The sequence below is a fragment of the Pelophylax lessonae genome (genome assembly GCF_965119305.1).
Source record: "Pelophylax lessonae genome assembly, chromosome: 5".
In the NCBI taxonomy this organism is placed as follows: Eukaryota; Metazoa; Chordata; class Amphibia; order Anura; family Ranidae; genus Pelophylax; species Pelophylax lessonae.
This window is the reverse complement of record NC_138772.1, coordinates 561918701-561940331: the sequence shown is the minus strand read 5'-3', so window position 1 is coordinate 561940331 and position 21631 is coordinate 561918701. Positions and strand designations below refer to the sequence as shown.

Here is a 21631-nt window from a genome sequence, read left to right as displayed (position 1 = left end):
GACAGGGTAAGGTGAAGCTCCCGATGCCTCTTCAGAGACAGGGTAAGGTGAAGCTCCCGATGCCTCTTCAGAGACTGGGTAAGGTGAAGCTCCCAATGCCTCTTCAGAGACAGGGTAAGGTGAAGCTCCCGATGCCTCTTCAGAGACAGGGTAAGGTGAAGCTCCCGATGCCTCTTCAGAAACAGGGTAAGGTGAAGCTCCTGATGCCTCTTCAGAGACAAGTTAAGGTGAAGCTCCCGATGCCTCTTCAGAGACAGGGTAAGGTGAAGCTCCTGATGCCTCTTCAGAGACAAGGTAAGGTGAAGCTCCCGATGCCTCTTCAGAGACAGGGTAAGGTGAAGCTCCCAATGCCTCTTCAGAGACAGGGTAAGGTGAAGCTCCCGATGCCTCTTCAGAGACAGGGTAAGGTGAAGCTCCTGATGCCTCTTCAGAGACAGGGTAAGGTGAAGCTCCTGATGCCTCTTCAGAGACAGGGTAAGGTGAAGCTCCGGATGCCTCTTCAGAGACAGGTTAAGGTGAAGCTCCTGATGCCTCTTCAGAGACAGGGTAAGGTGAAGCTCCGGATGCCTCTTCAGAGACAGGGTAAGGTGAAGCTCCTGATGCCTCTTCAGAGACAGGGTAAAGGTGAAGCTCCCGATGCCTCTTCAGAGACTGGGTAAGGTGAAGCTCCCGATGCCTCTACAGAGACAGGGTAAGGTGAAGCTCCCGATGCCTCTTCAGAGACAGGGTAGGGTGAAGCTCCGGATGCCTCTCCAGAGACAGGGTAAGGTGAAGCTCCCGATGCCTCTTCAGAGACTGGGTAAGGTGAAGCTCCTGATGCCTCTTCAGACACAGGGTAAGGTGAAGCTCCGGATGCCTCTTCAGAGACAGGGTAAGGTGAAGCTCCCGAAGCCTCTTCAGAGACAGGGTAAGGTGAAGCTCCCAATGCCTCTTCAGAGACAGGGTAAGGTGAAGCTCCGGATGCCTCTCCAGAGACAGGGTAAGGTGAAGCTCCCGATGCCTCTTCAGAGACTGGGTGAGGTGAAGCTCCTGATGCCTCTTCAGACACAGGGTAAGGTGAAGCTCCGGATGCCTCTTCAGAGACAGGGTAAGGTGAAGCTCCCGAAGCCTCTTCAGAGACAGGGTAAGGTGAAGCTCCGGATGCCTCTCCAGAGACAGGGTAAGGTGAAGCTCCCGATGCCTCCTCAGAGACAGGGTAAGGTGATGCCAATAACTTTGGACCTGGAAAATGCTCCATGGCCAATCTGTCACCAGAATGTAGAGGGGGAAGGTGGTGTCCTTGTAGGCCGCACATCCCTGCAAACCCTACATAGGAGAATATAACAGCCTTAGCCCAGGCTCCAGCTAGGCCACGCCCCCAACACTTTTCGCTCCACCCCCCTGGAGCTTAGTCATGGGGATCCCCATCCAGAGGGGGAGAAAAACTGCATCATCGGCTGCCATGTCATTAAATAAATGAATATGAGGGGAACATCGGTCGCATCACAGAAGGTGAAGCCTAATAGACCCACTGCACAATGTATGACCCGTCCGTCCATCCATCATAGACACGGCTCGTTCATTCCATTCCAAATTAAATTCAGACACATTTTTCCTTATTTTGCGATTCGGATGTATCCAAATTTCCGAATTACAATAGTAACAAATTTAAATGAATCAGAAATAACAAAACTAATATTTATCCGATACTCAAATCAAATCGAACCTGAAAATTAAATCAAATTCGAATAAAAGAATAGAATAGAATAGAATAGAAATGAATAAAATAGAAAATAATAGAATAGAGTAAAATAGAATAGAAAAGAATAACGTAAGATAGAATAGAAAAGAAAAATAGAATAGAATAGAATAAATAAAAAAAAAATAAACGTCTTCCGAAATTTGAATTTCAAATAGAATAAATTTGAATTCAAATGGAACAGATTAGAATAGAAAAAAAAGAAAAGAATAGAAAATAATAGAATGGAAAAAAAAAATAGAATAGAAAAAAATAGAAAGAATATAAAAATAGAATATAAGAGTGTTCCAAAATTCAAATTTCAAAAATAATACATTTGAATTTGAATAGAATAGATTAGAATAGAAAAAAATAGTAAATAAAAGAATAGAAAATAAAAGAATAGAAAATAATAGAATAGAAAAACAATAGAATAAAATAAAATAGAAAGAATATAACAATAGAATATAAGAGTGTTCCGAAAATCAAATTTCAAAAAGAATAAATTCCACTTTGAATAGAATAGATTAGAATAAAAATAAATAGTAAAGTATAGAAAATAAAATAAAGGAATAGAAAATAATAGAATAGAAAAAACACTAGAATAGAATAAAATAGAAAGAATATAACAATAGAATATATAAGAGCCTTCCGAAATAAAAATGAAAAAAAAAAAATAAATAAATTCCACTTTGAATAGAATAGATTAGAATCAAAATTGTTTTTAAAGAAAAGAAAATAAAATAAAAGAATAGAGAATAATAGAATAGAGAAAAAATAGAATAGAATAAAATAGAAAGAATATAACAATAGAATATATAATAGCCTTCCGAAATTCAAATTTCAAAAAGAGTAAATTTGACTTTGAATAGAATAGATAAGAATAGAAAAAAAATGTAAAGAATAGAAAATAAAAGAATAGAAAATAAAAGAAAAGAATAGAATAGAAGAATAGAATAGAAATTAATAAAGTAGAAAAGAATAGAATAGAAAAGAATAGAATAGAGTAAAATAGAATAGAAAAGAATCACGTAAGATAGAATAGATAAGAAAAATAGAATAGAAAAAATAGAAAAAAAATAAACGAAATTTGAATTTCAAATAGAATAAATTTGAATTCAAATTGAACAGATTAGAATAGAAAATAAAAGAATAGAAAATAAAAGAAAAGAATAGAAAATAATATAAAAAGAAAAAAAAAAACAATAGAATACAAAAAAATAGAAAGAATATAAAAATAGAATATAACTCTTCCAAAATTCAAATTTCAAAAAGAATAAATTTGACTTTGAATAGAATAGATTAGAATAGAAAAAAAATAGTAAAGAATAGAAAATAAAGGAATATAAAATAAAAGAATAAAATAGAAAATAATAGAATAGAAAAAAAAACAATAAAATAGAAAGAATATAACAATAGAATAGAAGAGTCTTCAGAAATTCAAATTTCAAAAATAATAAATCCCACTTTGAATAGAATAGATTAGAATAGAAATAAATAGTAAAGAATATGAAATAAAATAAAAGAACAGAAAATAATAGAATAGAAAAAACACTAGAACAGAATAAAATAGGAGGAATATAACAATAGAATATAAGAGCCTTCCGAAACTCAGATTTCAAAAAGAATAAATTTGACTTTGAATAGAATAGATTAGAATAACATTTTTTTAAAAAGAATAGAAAATAAAAGAATAGAAATAAAAGAAAAGAATAGAAAATAATAGAATAGAATAGAATAAAATAGAAAGAATATAACAATAGAATATATAAGAGCCTTCCGAAATTCAAATTTCAAAAGGAGAAAATTTTACTTTGAACAGAATCGATAAGAATAGAAAAAAAAATGTAAAGAATAGAAAAGAAAAAAAAGAAAAGAATAGAAAATAAAAGAATAGAAAAACACTAGAATAGAATAAAATAGAAAGAATATAACAATAGAATATAAGAGCCTTCCGAAATTCAAATTTCAAAAAGAATAAATTTGACTTTGGATAGAATAGATGAGAATCAAAATAGTTTTTAAAGAATGGAATAAAAAGGAATATAAAAGAAAATAATAGAAAATAATAGAATAGAAAAAACACTAGAATATAATAAAATGGAAATAATACAACAATAGAATATAAGAGTCTTCCGAAATTCAAATTTCAAAAAGAATAAATTTGACTTTGAATAGAATAGATAAGAATAGAAAAAAATTGTAAAGAATAGAAAAGAAAAGAATAGAAAATAATTGAATAGAAAAAAACAATAGAATAGAACAAAATAGAAAGAATATAACAATAGAATAGAAGAGTCTTCCAAAATTCTAATTTTAAAAAGAATAAACTCGACTTTGATTAGAATAGAAAAAATAGTAAAGAATAGAATAGAAAATAAAATAATAGAATAGAATAGAATAAAATGGAAAAAAAATAGAATACAATAAAATAGATAGCATATAACTGTCTTGCGAATTTCGAATAGAATTCCAATTCGAATGCCGATTCGAGTTTTCCAAATTTGGTCGAATTGAAATGAATTCGACTGAATTCAGAAATTTGAATTGAATTCGAAAATGAGGATTTCAAATAGAATGATTTGAATTTGAATAGAATATAATATAATAGAATGAATAGAATAGAAAAAACAATAGAATAGAATAAAACAGAAAGAATATAACTTTTTTCTGAAATGAGAATTTTGAGTAGATAAATTTGAACTCGAAACAAATAAATTAATTCTGAAAATGAATTTAGCAAATTTAACTAAATGAACAAATCAAACCAAACCAAACTTTTGGGTTCTGCACATGATTAGTCCATCATTTTGGGTGTTGGTTCTCGGTAATTTGGTACCGGGCTCGGGTCTGGAAAGCTCCATCTTCGGAATCCAGACCTCAAAGGCCATTTTCAGGCCTTTCCCTCAATGCCCATCAATTGTTTCCTCAGCTCACCACAATCCAGGCTAAGGGGGGCTGCAGTTGAGGAGAGGAGCTCCAGAATCCGGGTAATTATGGAGGATAAATAAAAATTGTGGTAATAAAAATTGGTAAATGGGTCGCAGAGCAGAGCTGAAGAAAGGACGTTCATCCTCCTGGGATGGTCGGAGGCATGCTGGTAGTGGGAGGGGTTATCATACACTGGCCTCCTGCCAGTGTCCAATCTTCCTGTAGGTGGCAGTATAACCCAAAGATGAAAATCTCCATGTGTCCCCCAATGGAAGGGGAAGTAGAATATCTCTTCTTATTATCTCTGCAATACATATATAATCGCTCGGCGTTCTACACAGCTCTGTACCTGAATCGCTCCTGCATGCCCGCTCCACATGTTGTGTCACATGGTGTCCACTGGGACCACGCTGACCATCCACAGTCCACGGCGCAGGCTGAGCTGTCACACGTCACCTTCCCGTCCCGGCACCGACTGCAGAGGGCGATATCGGGGAATAGGGAGGGAGAGAAGAGGCGGTACAATGAGAAGGAACAACATGGACATTGGAAGACCAGCAACATCATACCCAAAGGTTGGGAAGGAGGACTCCGAGGAATAATTTTTTTACATCAGTTAATGTTTTCATGATCAGACTTTTATACTTCTTAATTCTTTAATTAATACGTTTATACTAATTACCACTAATAGGACCTCTAGTGGCTTCATAAATACGAGAAAAGGAATCACCAAAGAGATGTGAACTGGAGCTGCTCAATAAAATGGGGACAACCATTCAGGAGACAACCAATGGAGTAACCAATGGAGACAACCAATGGAGGCAACCAATGGAGACAACCAATGGAGACAACCAATGGAGACAACCAATGGAGGCAACCAATGGAGACAACCAATGGAGGCAACCAATGGAGTAACCAATGGAGACAACCAATGGAGGCAACCAATGGAGGCAACCAATGGAGACAACCAATGGAGGAAACCAATGGAGGAAACCAATGGAGGAAACCAATGGAGGCAACCGATGGAGACAACCAATGGAGGCAACCAATGGAGGAAACCAATGGAGGCAACCAATGGAGTAACCAATGGAGACAACCAATGGAGGAAACCAATGGAGACAACCAATGGAGGCAACCAATGGAGGAAACCAATGGAGGCAACCAATGGAGACAAGCAATGGAGACAACCAAAGGAGTAACCATTTTGATGACAGCTACCGTTATGCACCAGAGAACCTGACTGGTTGCCGTGTAGAAAGTCCAGAGCCATTATCAGAGTACAAAGCCCACCCCCCGTTGGTCCTCACCACACGCTGCAGTTGTCATGACTGAAGGTCTCCCCCGGAAGTTGGGTGCCACCATGCTCTACATCACAGCGACACCGGCTGATGTTCACGCAGCCGCCATCTTGGAGGTACAGACCAGGAGGACATCGGCATCCTGCAAGGCAAAGGACAACATGGTGCCATTGAGAGGGCAGAAGATACCATGAACATGATTGGCTTGTCAAATATATCTCTGATCAAATCCAAATGCAGGAAACGCCTCGGTCTCCCATATACAATATATATTTTTATAGTACAGCCCGAAGCAAAAAAAATAAATAAAGCGCAGGGCTAGCATGACTAGGTAGTCAGGGTAATCAGGGAGAGTCAGGGTTAATTGAAGTTCACTGGATCTCCTACCCAATTAGGGGGCTTTCTTTTGGCAGGTAGGAGGGGCTGCAAGGAGGTGGTGGAGAAGGCAGCACATCTACCCAGCATTCTGTGAAGCACGCTGGGGAAGAACGATCCCACCCGCCCGCCCGCCCTATCCTGGAATTTTGCATCTATATATTGTCTTCATGGTTTGGCGGTTGGGGTCTTTGGAGGCTTTTAGAAAACCTGCTGTGTTTATCAGTTTAGAGGCCCATCTAAGGTAAGGCGTCACCTGTGAAATGGCAGTTAATGGTGGGTTAACTGGTAGGTTAAAATTATGAGGTGTCTGCTAAATGTTGAGGTCTTTCCCGAGGCGGTGTGGTGCGGCTGGGGACCGTGTAAATAGTTACGCAGATACAAAGTGGATATACGATACTTGGTGCCTCCAAAGATCGGCAGCCTCATGTTTCTTGTTGTTGTATTATTATTTTGTTTCCCGTTTTAAGGAATGTTTGTTATTGTGACAGTATTCACCGTCACTGGAATTTAAAGACAGATAAGTAATTGTTTGGATTGCTTCATATTTGCCAGCAATATCTCCATATAGAAATATTAAGATTTATTCCCATTTGCCATGAAATCTGTAATTCCTAAATGCTGGGTATATTACATATCTTTCAATGTCAGACAGGTTTTCCTTTTGTTGTGTATTGGGAGGGAATGTGGATTGCCCTGTCTCATTGTTAAGTGCTAATGACCTTACATTGTTCTGTGTCTGGCTATTGTGTACATTGGTTGCCCCCTGGGGGCTTCTGTCTCATTGCACATGGCAGTCCTTCTGGTCAAGCTATCTGACCAATCCCTGCTGACTCATTTTCAAGTCCTCATTTGCATGGCTAAGGAGGACCTGAAGGAGGACTACAGGTACTTTACAATTGACCAATAGGAAAGCGGTTGTTGGGGGCGGGATGTCCCAAATTCTGTATATAAGTCTTGTTCAATAAAGTTGTGCTGAGTTCCTTCACCCTCATCTAGAGTCCTGTCTCTTATTGGGGGAATCTACTGCAAGGGATTGCTATGGTCTTCCATACTCCCTTAGAGAATCACTGAGCTCTTGTAAGAGCTTGTGTAAGAGCTTGTTCTGCTGCACTCTCTGGGGAAAAGAGAGGTTCACCCACAGGAACCTGGAGCCTTGTCATAGGTCCAGGGTGGGTAGGAGATTGCGAGACCCTAACCAAGCTGCGGCGGTTCATGGGGTCTGAAGTGGTTATGGTGTCTGGTGGAAAGCTTGGAGCCCTTGGGAAGCACTAGGAGCATCTGTCAACGGAGGTACCCGGTCAGGGGTGCCCTGTTCCGTTACAGTTATATTTTGTTTGGTTTTAGAAATGGCCACAATTTTCCTCCAACAATTGTGTTTTGGTATTTTTATACAGATAGTTGGGGTAAAAGGGGGTTGGGTTGGTTGAAGGTCATGAGGAGGTTGAGGATTACATCTGGGGTGCCTTAGTCATGCCCAGAGCTCAGAGAAGACGGATTGGACTCTGCTGGACCGTGCGGCGTTTGGTTACCATCACTCTTTCTCAGTCCCTCCACATACAATATTACAGACCCGGGGAGGGAGGTCCCCACCTTCCATACAGCCGCCATTACACATGGTCTCAGCGTTCAGGCTGCGGCAGGTCAGCGGACACGGATCCATGTGCTGCGATTCGCACTGTTCAGGATGAATATAGATCATCTCCAAGCCGCAGTCTGTGAATACAAAGCAGTTCAGACGTCTCAGTCTATCCAATGACAATGAAGAGACCAAACAAGCAGATTCTGTACCTGAACCATCTCATCACCGCAGGTGGCAGCCGATAGTCGGCACTTACCTTCTGAGTCTCCGCATGGCTGTAGGTTACAGGATTCTGTCTGCACAGATTCTCCAAGGCATGGAAGACCCCCGTTCTTGGATGGCGGATTCTCACATTTCCTGTTTCTAAAACGGACTCCACCTTGACACAGAGCGTCACAAGGAGACCACTCCCCCCAAGGGGACCAGGCACCATTCACTGCGGGGTACAAACATCACATGACCAAGGGACTCTGCTATGAGGCATTCACAAAATATTATAGTGATCGGATGAAGCCTCCACAAAATATTACAGTGACCAGAGAAGCCTCCTGACACTTACCAAAGAAAGCCTCCTGACACTGACCGGAGGAGCCTCCAGACAATGACCGGAGAAGCCTCCTCACTCTGACCAGAGAAGCCTCCTGACTCTGACCAGAGAAGCCTCATGACTCTGACCGGAGAAGCCTCCTGACTCTGACCAGAGAAGCCTCCAGACACTGACCGGAGAAGCCTCCTGACTCTGACCAGAGAAGCCTCCTGACTCTGACCAGAGAAGCCTCATGACTCTGACCGGAGAAGCCTCCTGACTCTGACCAGAGAAGCCTCCAGACACTGACCGGAGAAGCCTCCTGACTCTGACCAGAGAAGCCTCCTGACTCTGACCAGAGAAGCCTCCTGACTCTGACTAGAGGAGCCTCCAGACAATGACCAGAGAAGCCTCCAGACACTGACTGGAGGAGCCTCCAGACACTGACCGGAGAAGCCTCCTGACTCTGACCAGAGAAGCCTCCTGACTCTGACCAGAGAAGCCTCCAGACACTGACTAGAGGAGCCTCCAGACAATGACCAGAGGAGCCTCCAGACACTGACTGGAGGAGCCTCCAGACACTGACCGGAGAAGCCTCCTGACTCTGACCGGAGAAGCCTCCTGACTCTGACTGGAGAAGCCTCCTGACTCTGACCGGAGAAGCCTCCAGACACTGACTAAAGGAGCCTCCAGACACTGACTAGAGGAGCCTCCTGACATTGACTAGAGAAGCCTCCTGACTCTGACCAGAGAAGCTTTCTGACACTGACCAGAGATTCCCTCTGACACTGACTAGAGGAGCCTCCTGACACTGACTAGAGAATCCTCCAGACACTGACCAGTGAAGCCTCCCAACACTGACCGGAGAAGCACATCCATACACATGTAACTGCTCCCATCAGAAGTTCTTGAGGTGTTTCCAGGCATTGGATCCTCCTGGGTTTCCTTTTGCATTATGATGCCTCATGCCTCTTCCATGTCATATCTAATATTCCTCTTCATCTTCCTCTCACAATCTCCCAGGTATGTCTCGCTCACCTACCTGGACATGCTTGTACAAAGCAGCTCTGACTGTCGAACTGAGCTCCGGCACAATGACCCCCAGGCAGTCGGTCTCTGATTACATCACGACGTCGGAATTTGACTCCCAATCCGCAGGAGCGGCTGCAGTCACTCCAGGATGTCCAGACTGAGAGGACGCAATCCACTGCGGGATGGGAAAACTCAATATTAACAAGAAGCTTAGCTCAAATGTGAGTCACAATAAAGGTTCTGTTTATGGTCCTTCCAGAGTGACGGGAGGACAGGAGACCCAACAAAGAGAACCTACCACAATTCTCCTCATCAGAACCATCTGAACAGTCCCGGTGGAGGTCGCAGTGTCTCTCCGAGGACACGCATTCTCCCGAGAGACAAGTAAACTGTTTGTGTGAACACATGCTGGGGCCCGGAGTGGGTGGAAGCCAGGTGGGAGTGGTCACTACAACCGCAGGGGAGGTGCCTGGAGAGATAATAGAGCGGGGGCGTAAAACTCAATTTAATTACAGAACAAATCAACATTATGGCTGCAGTGAAGGAGTTGTATCTGTAAGACTCTATGCCAAGAGCACCCCACCCCCTCTTACATCAGAAGTCAAGAGTCCCTCACTCTCCCTACATCACAATGCAACCCCCTTACCTTGTGCTGCTGCCAGGAAGAAGCGGGGGGAGGAACTGTGAATCAGAAAGTGCAGGGTCTAGAGGAGGACCAGAGGAGGTCTGCTAAATGCTGACCAGGGGAGGCGGAGATAAGGGGGTGCTGTGGCTGCACAGGGAGGCACAGGCTCAGTAGGAGAAGTTCTGTCCTCCTCTCTGCTTTCAACTGCTGAGATAAGGTGGGGGTGGAGATAAGGGGGTTCTGCAGCTGCACAGGGAGGCACAGGATCTGTAGGAGTTCTGTCCTCCTTGCTGCTGACTGCTGAGAAAAGGTGGGGGTGGAGAAGAGCGGGTGCTGCACAGGAAGGGAAAGGATCAGTAGGAGAAGTTTCGTCCTCTCTGCTGCTGACTGCTGAAACAACGTGGGGGCGGAGAAGAGCGGGTGCTGCACAGGAAGGGAAAGGATCAGTAGAAGTTCTGTCCTCTCTGCTGACTGCTGAGACAAGGTGGGGGTGGAGAAGAGCGGGTGCTGCACAAGAAGGGAAAGGATCAGTAGGAGAAGTTCTGTCCTCTCTGCTGACTGCTGAGACAAGGTGGGGGTGGAGAAGAGCGGGTGCTGCACAAGAAGGGAAAGGATCAGTAGGAGAAGTTTTGTCCTCTCTGCTGACTGCTGAGACAAGGTGGGGGCGGAGAAGAGCGGGTGCTGCACAGGAAGGGAAAGGATCAGTAGGAGAAGTTCTGTCCTCTCGGCTGCTGACTGCTGAGACAAGGTGGGAGCGGAGAAGAGCGGGTGCTGCACAGGAAGGGAAAGGATCAGTAGGAGAAGTTCTGTCCTCTCTGCTGCTGACTGCTGAGACAGGGTGGGGGCGGAGAAGAGCAGGTGCTGCACAGAAAGGGAAAGGATCAGTAGGAGAAGTTCTGTCCTCTCGGCTGCTGACTGCTGAGACAAGGTGGGGTGGAGAAGAGTGGGTGCTACACAGGAAGGGAAAGGATCAGTAGGAGAAGTTCTGTCCTCTCTGCTGCTGACTGCTGAGACAAGGTGGGGGCAGAGAAGAGCGGGTGCTGCACAGGAAGGGAAAGGATCAGTAGGAGAAGTTCTGTCCTCCTCTTTGCTGCTGACTGCTGAGACAAGGTGGAGGCCGAGATGAGGGCGGATCCGCAGGTGCAGGAGCGGTGCGAGGGCCACATGAAATGGCCTGGAGGGCTGGAAAAGGCCCACAGGCCTTGCGATTGACACATGTGCGATAGAGAGTTCTAATAGCCACTGATACCAATTAGACCATAAAAACCCGAGAGGCATGAAGAGACTCACCGCAGAGCTGCTCGTCGGAACCATCAATGCAGTCTTCTTGTCCATTGCAAACATTAACCGCGTCCACACAGCCAAATGCAGAGCAGACAAACTGACCGATGCTGCAGGTACTTCTGGGAAGCTCAGTGGTCAGATCCATCCTGAATGTGCTGGCCGTTCCTGTAATATAAAAATTCCATCTCACATTTTAACAGATTATTCATTTACAAGGACCAGAATTTTCCAGGTTTGCCGATCACTGTACTAATAGGTTATGTTCCCTTTTATCAACTGTTTTCTAGACATTCAGCAATAGCACTTGTATAACATACTGTATAAACCAAAGGGCAGCAGCACTAGAGGTCCCCTTAGGCACATTACAAACCTTCATACGTATGAGAGGCATGAAATCCCTCGCGGCCCCCTGGTCTAACGTCCCCCTCTTCTGGAGGAACCTCAACAGGCTCCTTCCAAATAACGACAGACCCTGAGCCAGGCTTCAAGCTGGAATGATGTCCTTCTGGAACAACAAAGATCTCCGGACCTGGGAGTTCACCCTCCAGAGAGGAATTTCTTGGTGTCGGGGTGGAGATTCTGGTTTCATGGTACAGGTCACTTGTCTCGTTATACTGAGATGTGGAGGACACTTCTTCCACAGGTGGTCGAGATGCTCTGGCTGGGTTGGACATTGGAGCCTCTTCAGTTACCGGTTCTTCTTTGTATGGTGGGACTCCAGGCTTACTTTGCGCTTGTCCTGGAAAAATTGAGGGTTGAACAGATAGACCAGGGTGGCCAGTCCCTACCCAAGCAGGAGTTACATTCCCACCATCTCTTGTTCCCATTCCTGGCACTTCTTGACCTACACTCAATGCAGGCAAACTTGTGTGTCCTGAGGTGCCATCTACATCTGTACTCCACTTGTGCTTACCAGCAAGCCCAGGAACGCCGGTCTGATAGGAGCCGGGACGAACTCCAGGACTTCCAGAAATGCCTTCTCCTGGATGACTGATAGCAGCCATGGGTGGAATGCTGCCATTGGTCATTTTAGGTGGAGCAGTTGTCATCAGCAGACCAGGAGAACCAGAAGAGACTTCTCCAGACTCCAGGGTTGTAGATTCCACTCTATGTTCAGGTCTCTCTGGGATTCTGATGCCAGGCTTTCCACTGACAAATGGCTTCTCCTGAATGCCAGGCTGACCGGTAGTCTCCAGTCTTGGTCCAGCTCCCTGTCCAGGTGTCTCACGCTGTATTCCCGGGCTACCTGTGGGTTGGGATGGTTGATATATTCCCGGTTCTCCAACATGTCCCGGAAGATAGGAGCCTGGATGGAGAGTGCTGCCCGGTGCTGTACCGTGTCCAGGTGGAAAGGTTACATCTAGGTGACATGAAAGAGCAGAAACTGAAATATTCGGACTATTCTTTATTAAAAGAGCACAATGCTGAGAGCCTACTATATATCTAACACCAATATTCAGAGATATTAGTCACGCCATATCTGCTCTGACACCAACACAGGAGTAAATACAGAATTCTGAATGAAGACAAACTGCAGGTCCTTATATGAGTGTCCACACACACCGCCATACCTGCAGCTACATAAAGGCTAAGCCAATGTCATGTCTGATAAGCAGAGCCATATTTGGTGCCATGTGTAATTCCCAGAGGACCATCTGGTGTCACATCTAATCTGCAGAACCATATCTGGTGTCACATCTAATATGCCATGCCATATCTGGTGTCACATCTAGTCTGCAGAGCCATATCTGGTGTCACATCTAATATGCCATGCCATATCTGGTTTCACGTCTAATCTGCAGAGCCATATTTGGTGTCATGTCTAATCTGCAGAGCAATATCTGGTGTCATGTCTAATCTGCAGAGCAATATCTGGTGTCACATTTTATATGCAGAGCCATATCTGGTTTCACGTCTAATCTGCAGAGCCATATCTGATGTCATATCTAATCTGCAGAGCCATATCTGATGTCATATCTAATCTGCAGAGCAATATCTGGTGTCACATTTTATATGCATAGCCATATCTGGGGTCACTTTTAATCTGCAGAGCCATATTCGGTGTCATGTCTAATCTGCAGAGCCATATCTGGTGTCACATCTAATCTCTAGACCCATATCTGGTGTCACATCTAGTCTGCAGAGCCATAACTGGTGTGTGACAGGAGTCTCTTTGGGCATGGGGGTTGTGGACTCCAAATTCCTTTAGAGAGGTTGGGGGGACGCAGGGTGTTTAAGTCACCCTGCGTCTATTATGGATGCAGGGTGACCAAGAGGGTGGTGAACACTGAGAATATGGTTGGACTACTTCAAATGGGACAATAATATGCATTAACAATACCTCTCAGGAAATATGGAGATCTATCTTATTTCTTTACACTGTCAGGCACAGGAAGTGCAGCTCCTAATTTGGGCGTCCAGGAACTATGAGAGACACCATGTCTGCTAATCATTGAAGTGCTTTTGTCTAAAATAGGGTCTGAGACAGCTTTTCCATTCACCTATTGTTAAGTGTGCTAATGAGCCCACCTGTCTGTCTGCTAGGGGATTTAATTACACAGAGTAATGTGTATTGGGGATCGTATAGAAACCATTGTGTGATGTGGTGGGTGGATCTGTGTAATTAAATCATGTTGTATTCTCAAAGTGTATATCAGGGGCGTAACTACAGGGGTTGCAGGGGTTGCAATCGCTACCGGGCCCCATGCTCCAGGGGGCCCGGTAGCAAACCAGTGGGTGAACTTCCAGGATCGCAAAGGTCACACTTGCAACCGGACCCTGGCATTGCACCACTGTGGGGAGGCCCCAAGATTGCAGGAAGGGGGCCCACAAGATTGCAGGAAGGGGGCCCACTGCAGAACTTGTGAAAGAATCCTGCTGCGGGACCGTAATAAAAGGCCATGCAACAAGTGTAAAGAGCCCCAGGATTAGTGGGAAGAGCCCTGGGCTTGAAGGTAAGGGCCCCGGCCAGGGGTCTGGGGGGCCCTTCATGGTTTCTTGCATCAGGGCCCTGAAGGTTCTAGTTACGCCTCTGGTGTATATAAAAGTCTGAAAGTTGGTTCATTCTGGTTTCACTCCAAAACTTGTACTGTCGAGTTATTGGGGTAACTATAGCCAGAATCACGGATCCCATGTTCCAGAGCTTAGGAAGCAGGTTACTGGCGGAGATACCCAGTCGGCGGTGTCCTGTTCCTTCACATTGTGTCACATCTAATCTGCAGACCCATATCTGGTGTCACATCTAATCTGCAGACCCATATCTGGTGTCACATCTAATCTGCAGACCCATTTCTTGTGTCAATCTAGTCTGTAGAATCATATCTGGTGTCACATCTAGTTTGCAGAACATGACATGATGTCATGTATAATAAAAAACCCATATCTGGTCCTCATCACTGGTGAGGTGTTTGGTGCCAGGCACCTTCTCAAGTTTCTGCTTTATAATACCAGAAGAAGAATCTAAAAACTGTGGAAGACTCACCTGCTGGGGGAATGACCAGTCCTGGAGAGACCAAGGTGCCTAGAGGAGAATTGGAAACCAATCTGCTCAGTACTGTACACAGAAATGTATAGGACTATTCCTAATAATTCCAGATTTCCTATATTCGGTACTGGGACAAGGTCATCCAGCGCCCAGGACAAAGAAGCCCAACCCTCCCCCTTCATTATTTGTGAGCTTAGAGGATGCTGCTCCCAGCAGTAAAAATGTCTTGTATCAGAATGAGCTCAGTGACACCCCCGTCAAAAATAGTAAACTGCTGTGCCCAGGGCAGCCGACCCTCCTGCCCACCACCTGTCCCGGCCGTGCCTATACACACAAAGCTTCATTCGTAGCTCAGTGTTTGGTTAGGGTAAGGGTGCATGAGTGCCTAACCTGTGGCCCTCCAGCTGTTGGGGAACTACAAGTCCCATCATGCCTCTGCCTTTGGGAGTCATGCTTGTAACTGTAACAGGCTTGCAAAGCCTTGTGGGACCTGTCGTTTCGCAACAGGGTTAGGGTAAGGGTCAGGGTTCGGATTAGGGTCTGGGTCAGGGTAAGGGTTAGGGTCAGGGTTAGGGTAAGGGACAGGGTTCGGATTAGGATCTGGGTCAGGGTAGGGGTTAGAGTCATGTTTAGAACAGGGTTAGAATAAGAGTGAGGGATCGGATTAGGGTCTGGGTCAGGGTAAGGGTTAGGGTCAGGGTTAGGGTAAGGGACAGGGTTCGGATTAGGATCTGGGTCAGGGTAGGGGTTAGAGTCATGTTTAGAACAGGGTTAGAATAAGAGTGAGGGATCGGATTAGGGTCTGGGTCAGGGTAAGGGTCAGGGTTCGGATTAGGGTCTGGGTCAGGGTTAGAATAAGGGTCAGGGTTCGGATTAGGGTCTGGGTTCGGATTAGGGTCTGGGTCAGGGTAAGGGTTAAGGTCAGAGCCACGTATTGAAGATCCAACTCTTGAGACCAGTTACCATCATATAAATCAGTCAGGAGAGTCTCTTCCACCATTTCTTACCACATCCATCCTCGTCTGAGAAATCACGGCAGTCAGGTCTCCCGTCACATAAAGATTTGGAGGCGTTCACACACTCACCGCTGCGGCACTCAAACTCTCCCATCTGACAGTTAGACGGCCTCACCTCCCCAGGAATGGTGACGTAAGCTGGACGCTGAGTGACAACTGCCCCTGTGTGCTCCACTACAAGGAAAGAGAATAGAAATTCCTAAAACTCCGAGCCATATCCCTCCCAACATGCTTCACACCACCATTCCCATATCCCTCCCAGCATGCTTCACACCACCATTCCAGTATCCCCCCCAGCATGCTTCCCACCACCATTCCCATATCACTCCCAGCATGCTTCACACCACCATTCCCGTATCCCTCCCAGCATGCTTCACACCACCATTCCCGTATCCTTCCCAACATGTTTCACACCACCATTCCCGTATCCCTCCCAGCATGCTTCACACCACTATTCCCATATCCCCCCCAGCATGCTTCACACCACCATTCCCATATCCCCCCCAGCATGCTTCACACCACCATTCCCGTATCCCTCCCAGCATGCTTCACACCACTATTCCCATATCCCCCCCAGCATGCTTCACACCACCATTCCCATATCCCCCCCAGCATGCTTCACACCACCATTCCCGTATCCCTCCCAGCATGCTTCCCACCACCATTCCCATACCCCCCCCAGCATGCTTCACACCACCATTCCCATATCCCCCCCAGCATGCTTCACACCACCATTCCCGTATCCTTCCCAACATGCTTCACACCACCATTCCCGTATCCCTCCCAGCATGCTTCACACCACCATTCCCATATCCCCCCCAGCATGCTTCACACCACCATTCCCATATCCCCCCCAGCATGCTTCACACCACCATTCCCGTATCCCCCCCAGCATGCTTCACACCACCATTCCCATACCCCCCCCCAGCATGCTTCCCACCACCATTCCCATATCCCCCCCAGCATGCTTCACACCACCATTCCCGTATCCCCCCCAGCATGCTTCCCACCACCATTCCCATATCCCCCCCAGCATGCTTCACACCACCATTCCCGTATCCCCCCCAGCATGCTTCACACCACCATTCCCGTATCCCCCCCAGCATGCTTCACACCACCATTCCCGTATCCCTCCCAGCATGCTTCACACCACCATTCCCGTATCCTTCCCAACATGCTTCACACCACCATTCCCGTATCCCCCCCAGCATGCTTCACACCACCATTCCCATATCCCCCCCAGCATGCTTCACACCACCATTACCATATCCCCCCCAGCATGCTTCCCACCACCATTCCCATATCCCCCCCAGCATGCTTAACACCACCATTCCCATATCCCCCCCAGCATGCTTCACACCACCATTCCCATATCCCCCCAGCATGCTTCACACCACCATTCCCATATCCCCCCCAGCATGCTTCACACCACCATTCCCATACCCCCCCCAGCATGCTTCCCACCACCATTCCCATATCCCCCCCAGCATGCTTCACACCACCATTCCCATACCCCCCCAGCATGCTTCCCACCACCATTCCCATATCCCCTCCAGCATGCTTCACACCACCATTCCCGTATCCCCCCCAGCATGCTTCACACCACTATTCCCATATCCCCCCCAGCATGCTTCCCACCACCATTCCCATATCCCCCCCAGCATGCTTCACACCACCATTCCCGTATCCCCCCCAGCATGCTTCACACCACCATTCCCGTATCCCTCCCATCATGCTTCACACCACCATTCCCATATCCCTCCCAGCATGCTTCACACCACCATTCCCATATCCCTCCCAGCATGCTTCCCACCACCATTCCCATATCCCCCCCAGCATGCTTCACACCACCATTCCCATATCCCTCCCAACATGCTTCACACCACCATTCCCATATCCCCCCCAGCATGCTTCCCACCACCATTCCCATATCCCCCCCAGCATGCTTCACACCACCATTCCCGTATCCCCCCCAGCATGCTTCACACCACCATTCCCGTATCCCTCCCATCATGCTTCACACCACCATTCCCATATCCCCCCCATCATGCTTCACACCACCATTCCCGTATCCCTCCCATCATGCTTCACACCACCATTCCCGTATCCCTCCCAGCATGCTTCACACCACTATTCCCATATCCCCCCCAGCATGCTTCACACCACTATTCCCATATCCTTCCCAGCATGCTTCACACCACCATTCCCGTATCCCCCCAGCATGCTTCACACCACCATTCCCATATCCCTCCCAGCATGCTTCACACCACTATTCCCATATCCCCCCCAGCATGCTTCACACCACTATTCCCATATCCCTCCCAGCATGCTTCACACCACTATTCCCGTATCCCTCCCAGCATGCTTCACACCACTATTCCCATATCCCCCCCCAGCATGCTTCACACCACCATTCCCGTATCCCTCCCAGCATGCTTCACACCTCCATTGCCATATCCCCCCCAGCATGCTTCACACCACCATTCCCATATCCCTCCCAGCATGCTTCACACCACCATTCCCATATCCCTCCCAGCATGCTTCACACCACCATTCCCATATCCCTCCCCTCATGCTTCACACCACCATTCCCATATCCCCCCCAGCATGCTTCACACCACCATTCCCATATCCCTCCCAGCATGCTTCACACCACCATTCCCATATCCCCCCCAGCATGCTTCACACCACCATTCCCGTATCCTTCCCAGCATGCTTCACACCACCATTCCCATATCCCTCCCAGCATGCTTCACACCACCATTCCCATATCCCTCCCAGCATGCTTCACACCACCATTCCCATATCCCCCCCCATCATGCTTCACACCACTATTCCCATATCCCCCCCAGCATGCTTCACACCACTATTCCCATATCCCTCCCAGCATGCTTCACACCACCATTCCCGTATCCCTCTCAAAATGCTTCACACCACCATTCCCGTATCCCTCCCAGCATGCTTCACACCACTATTCCCATACCCCCCCCAGCATGCTTCACACCACCATTCCCGTATCCCTCCCAAAATGCTTCACACCACCATTCCCATATCCCTCCCAACATGCTCCGCACTGACATCCTCCTTACCCCTCCAAGCAGGCTCTGAGTCCTTACCAACCATTTCACCCTATCCCTCCCAGCATACTCCACACACATCTAGCTCTTTCTATCTGAAATCTGGGTAAAATCTCACCGTAGGGGCATCCGATGACCTCACTGCGCAGGTAGATGGCCTTGTGATAATCCACAGGATAAATGCGGAGGAATCGGGTCAGTAAGGTGCGGCCCAGCTCCCGCCTCACGGGACTGTTACTGTCTGAATTGGCTTCAAATATCTAAACCATAGAGAGAAGCCAGATAGAGATGGTATCATGGTGAAAACCAATGGATGCATTGGAAAGCTATCAGGCTGGACATGGTGAGGAGTAGAGGGATTATAAATCCCCCCAAATCAAAGAAGTGATCCCATTATTACTATTCTCCTCTTATAATTATTACCAATGATAATAATATGATATGATTGCTCCTAAATAATGTCAGTGTTCTCACCTGGGGTTCCTGCAGGGAGGTCTTCTCCTGAGTGGTGAAGTTCTGGTAGACGTGTCCATCGTTGCTGTACATGAGATGGTACTTGGTGACGTAACCTCCGGACTGCCGCCCTCCCTGGGTGATGATGGCGGAGATGAAGGTGGGCTGTAAGAAGTCTATCTGGAAGTACGGCTGTTTATCCGACTTTAGAGGACTCCAGCCGGGAACAATGTTCAGTCTGGAGGGAGATAAGAGTCTTTATTTACTGCGTCACCTATAGACACCCCCGTCTATATTCCAGGCCTTGCACTGAACATTCCACAATACATAATAGCTGTGTTCCTAACATAAACAGCTCCTCCCTCATTTTACAGCTCCTCCCCCAGTTTTCAGCTCTTACACTTCACTGCTCCCTTATTCCTTGCTGCTTTCCCAGTTCCCAGCTCCTCCCTCAGGTCTCAGCTCCTCCCTCAGTTTCCAGCTCCTCCCTCATTTCCCGATGCTTTCCCAGATCCTCAATCAGGTCTCAGCTCCTCCCTCAGTTCTCAGCTCCTCCCTCATTCCTCGCTGCTTTCCCAGATCCTCTCTCAGGTCTCAGCTCCTCCCTCAGGTCTCAGCTCCTCCCTCAGTTCTTAGCATCTTTTTGCAAGCTCCGCCATCAGCTCCTCTTTCAGTTCCCAGTTACTACCTTAGATCTCAGCTCCTCCCCCATTCCTTGCTGCTTCCCCAGTTCCCAGATCCTCCCTCATTCCCCGATGCTTTCCCAGATCCTCTCTCAGGTCTCAGCTCCTCCCTCAGTTCCCAGCTCCTCCCTCATTCCCCGATGCTTTCCCAGATCCTCTCTCAGGTCTCAGCTCCTCCCTCAGTTCTCAGCTCCTCCCTCATTCCCCGCTGCTTTCCCAGATCCTCTCTCAGGTCTCAGCTCCTCCCTCAGGTCTCAGTTCCTCCCTCAGTTCTTAGCTTCTTTTTGCTAGCTCCGCCATCAGCTCCTCTTTCAGTTCCCAGTTACTACCTTAGATCTCAGCTCCTCCCCCATTCCTTGCTGCTTCCCCAGTTCCCAGCTCCTCCCTCATTCCCCGGTGCTTTCCCAGATCCTCTCTCAGGTCTCAGCTCCTCCCTCAGTTCTTGGCTTCTTTTTGCTAGCTCCGCCATCAGCTCCTCTTTCAGTTCCCAGCCACTACCTCAGATCACAGCTCCTCCCCCATTCCTTGCTGCTTCCCCAGTTCCCAGCTCCTCCCTCAGGGCCCAGGTCCACCCTCAGCTCTTAGCCCTGTCGTGGCATACCTATCTCGCATTCAATGTTTACCTTATTGGCCTTTACAGGATGCATTGACTGGCATTTAGAATGGTTATCTTAAACAAAATGTCTTTCGAGTTAATCTCATTTTACTTTGATTTCTTTACATGTGTCACTGAGCTTGCAAAGGCTAAGAATATATCAGATGACCGAAACAGTGGAAATTCCCTATCTCTCAGAATATCAACTCTGTCTGGACAGCTGACCACAAAGCCAATAATATCTTCTAAAAAGCCCCTTTGGAACTTTTATTGTGTGTCACCAAGAAATTTCCCTTTATGACAGAGAATCACGATCTAGATTGACATAATACTTACTATAATTAGTTGTTAACTTTGATTGGACAAAAGATGTTAATAACAACCCATTTCTTGTACTGCAGATTGTAATGACAAACCCATTTCTGAGTATATTTAAACTCCAGCAATGTTGTAATAAATCAGGTCACTATGATTCAGCCATCTTGAGTCTTGTCTGATCTCATTATATATATAGCTATATATTGTCTGATTTGGTATCACTGACTAACAGGTAACAGGTATTTTGTACCTGAGGAAAAATTCCACAACAATTTGGCGAGCTTGAGCCCAGGAGAGGTGACGTCATCTGCGGACGGAGTGAGACATCTGGACTGCATTGGATACACTGAAAATATCTGGCCAGGTAAGCCCATTGTCTGCTTACGATGTTTTTCAGTCCATCCAATGACGTCCAGGTAACTCTGTTTTATTTTTGACGTAATACCCTCTTAAAGAACCTAAACCCTTAGTCGGTGTATATATTGCTAATAACATTTGTTGTTTGTTGCTAAAGGTGAGGTTGGGTCAACCCTCACCACTGTGGGTGTCTTGGACACGCAGGAACGTGACCCCCAGTTGTGTTCTGGTAAAGCGGTCTCATTTCGGAGTGTCCATTTGAGACGTAGCAAGCATTG

The 21631-nt window shown here is 46.5% G+C and overlaps 1 protein-coding gene across 1 annotated transcript in view; it reads right to left on the bottom strand.

Moving 5' to 3' along the window:
• LOC309556619 (SCO-spondin-like) overlaps nucleotides 1–21631 on the bottom strand; it is a 204513-nt gene that overhangs the window by 92158 nt on the left and 90724 nt on the right. The window contains exons 50-61 of the mRNA XM_082259053.1: nucleotides 19422–19638; nucleotides 19066–19207; nucleotides 15862–16044; nucleotides 14818–14890; nucleotides 11741–12768; nucleotides 11377–11535; nucleotides 9760–9930; nucleotides 9472–9636; nucleotides 8160–8339; nucleotides 7915–8037; nucleotides 5956–6088; nucleotides 4998–5123 (exon numbers count right to left, since the gene is read on the bottom strand). Of these exons, the coding sequence (XP_082115179.1) occupies nucleotides 4998–5123; nucleotides 5956–6088; nucleotides 7915–8037; nucleotides 8160–8339; nucleotides 9472–9636; nucleotides 9760–9930; nucleotides 11377–11535; nucleotides 11741–12768; nucleotides 14818–14890; nucleotides 15862–16044; nucleotides 19066–19207; nucleotides 19422–19638 (2700 nt within the window). The remainder of the gene's footprint in view (nucleotides 1–4997; nucleotides 5124–5955; nucleotides 6089–7914; nucleotides 8038–8159; nucleotides 8340–9471; nucleotides 9637–9759; nucleotides 9931–11376; nucleotides 11536–11740; nucleotides 12769–14817; nucleotides 14891–15861; nucleotides 16045–19065; nucleotides 19208–19421; nucleotides 19639–21631) is intronic.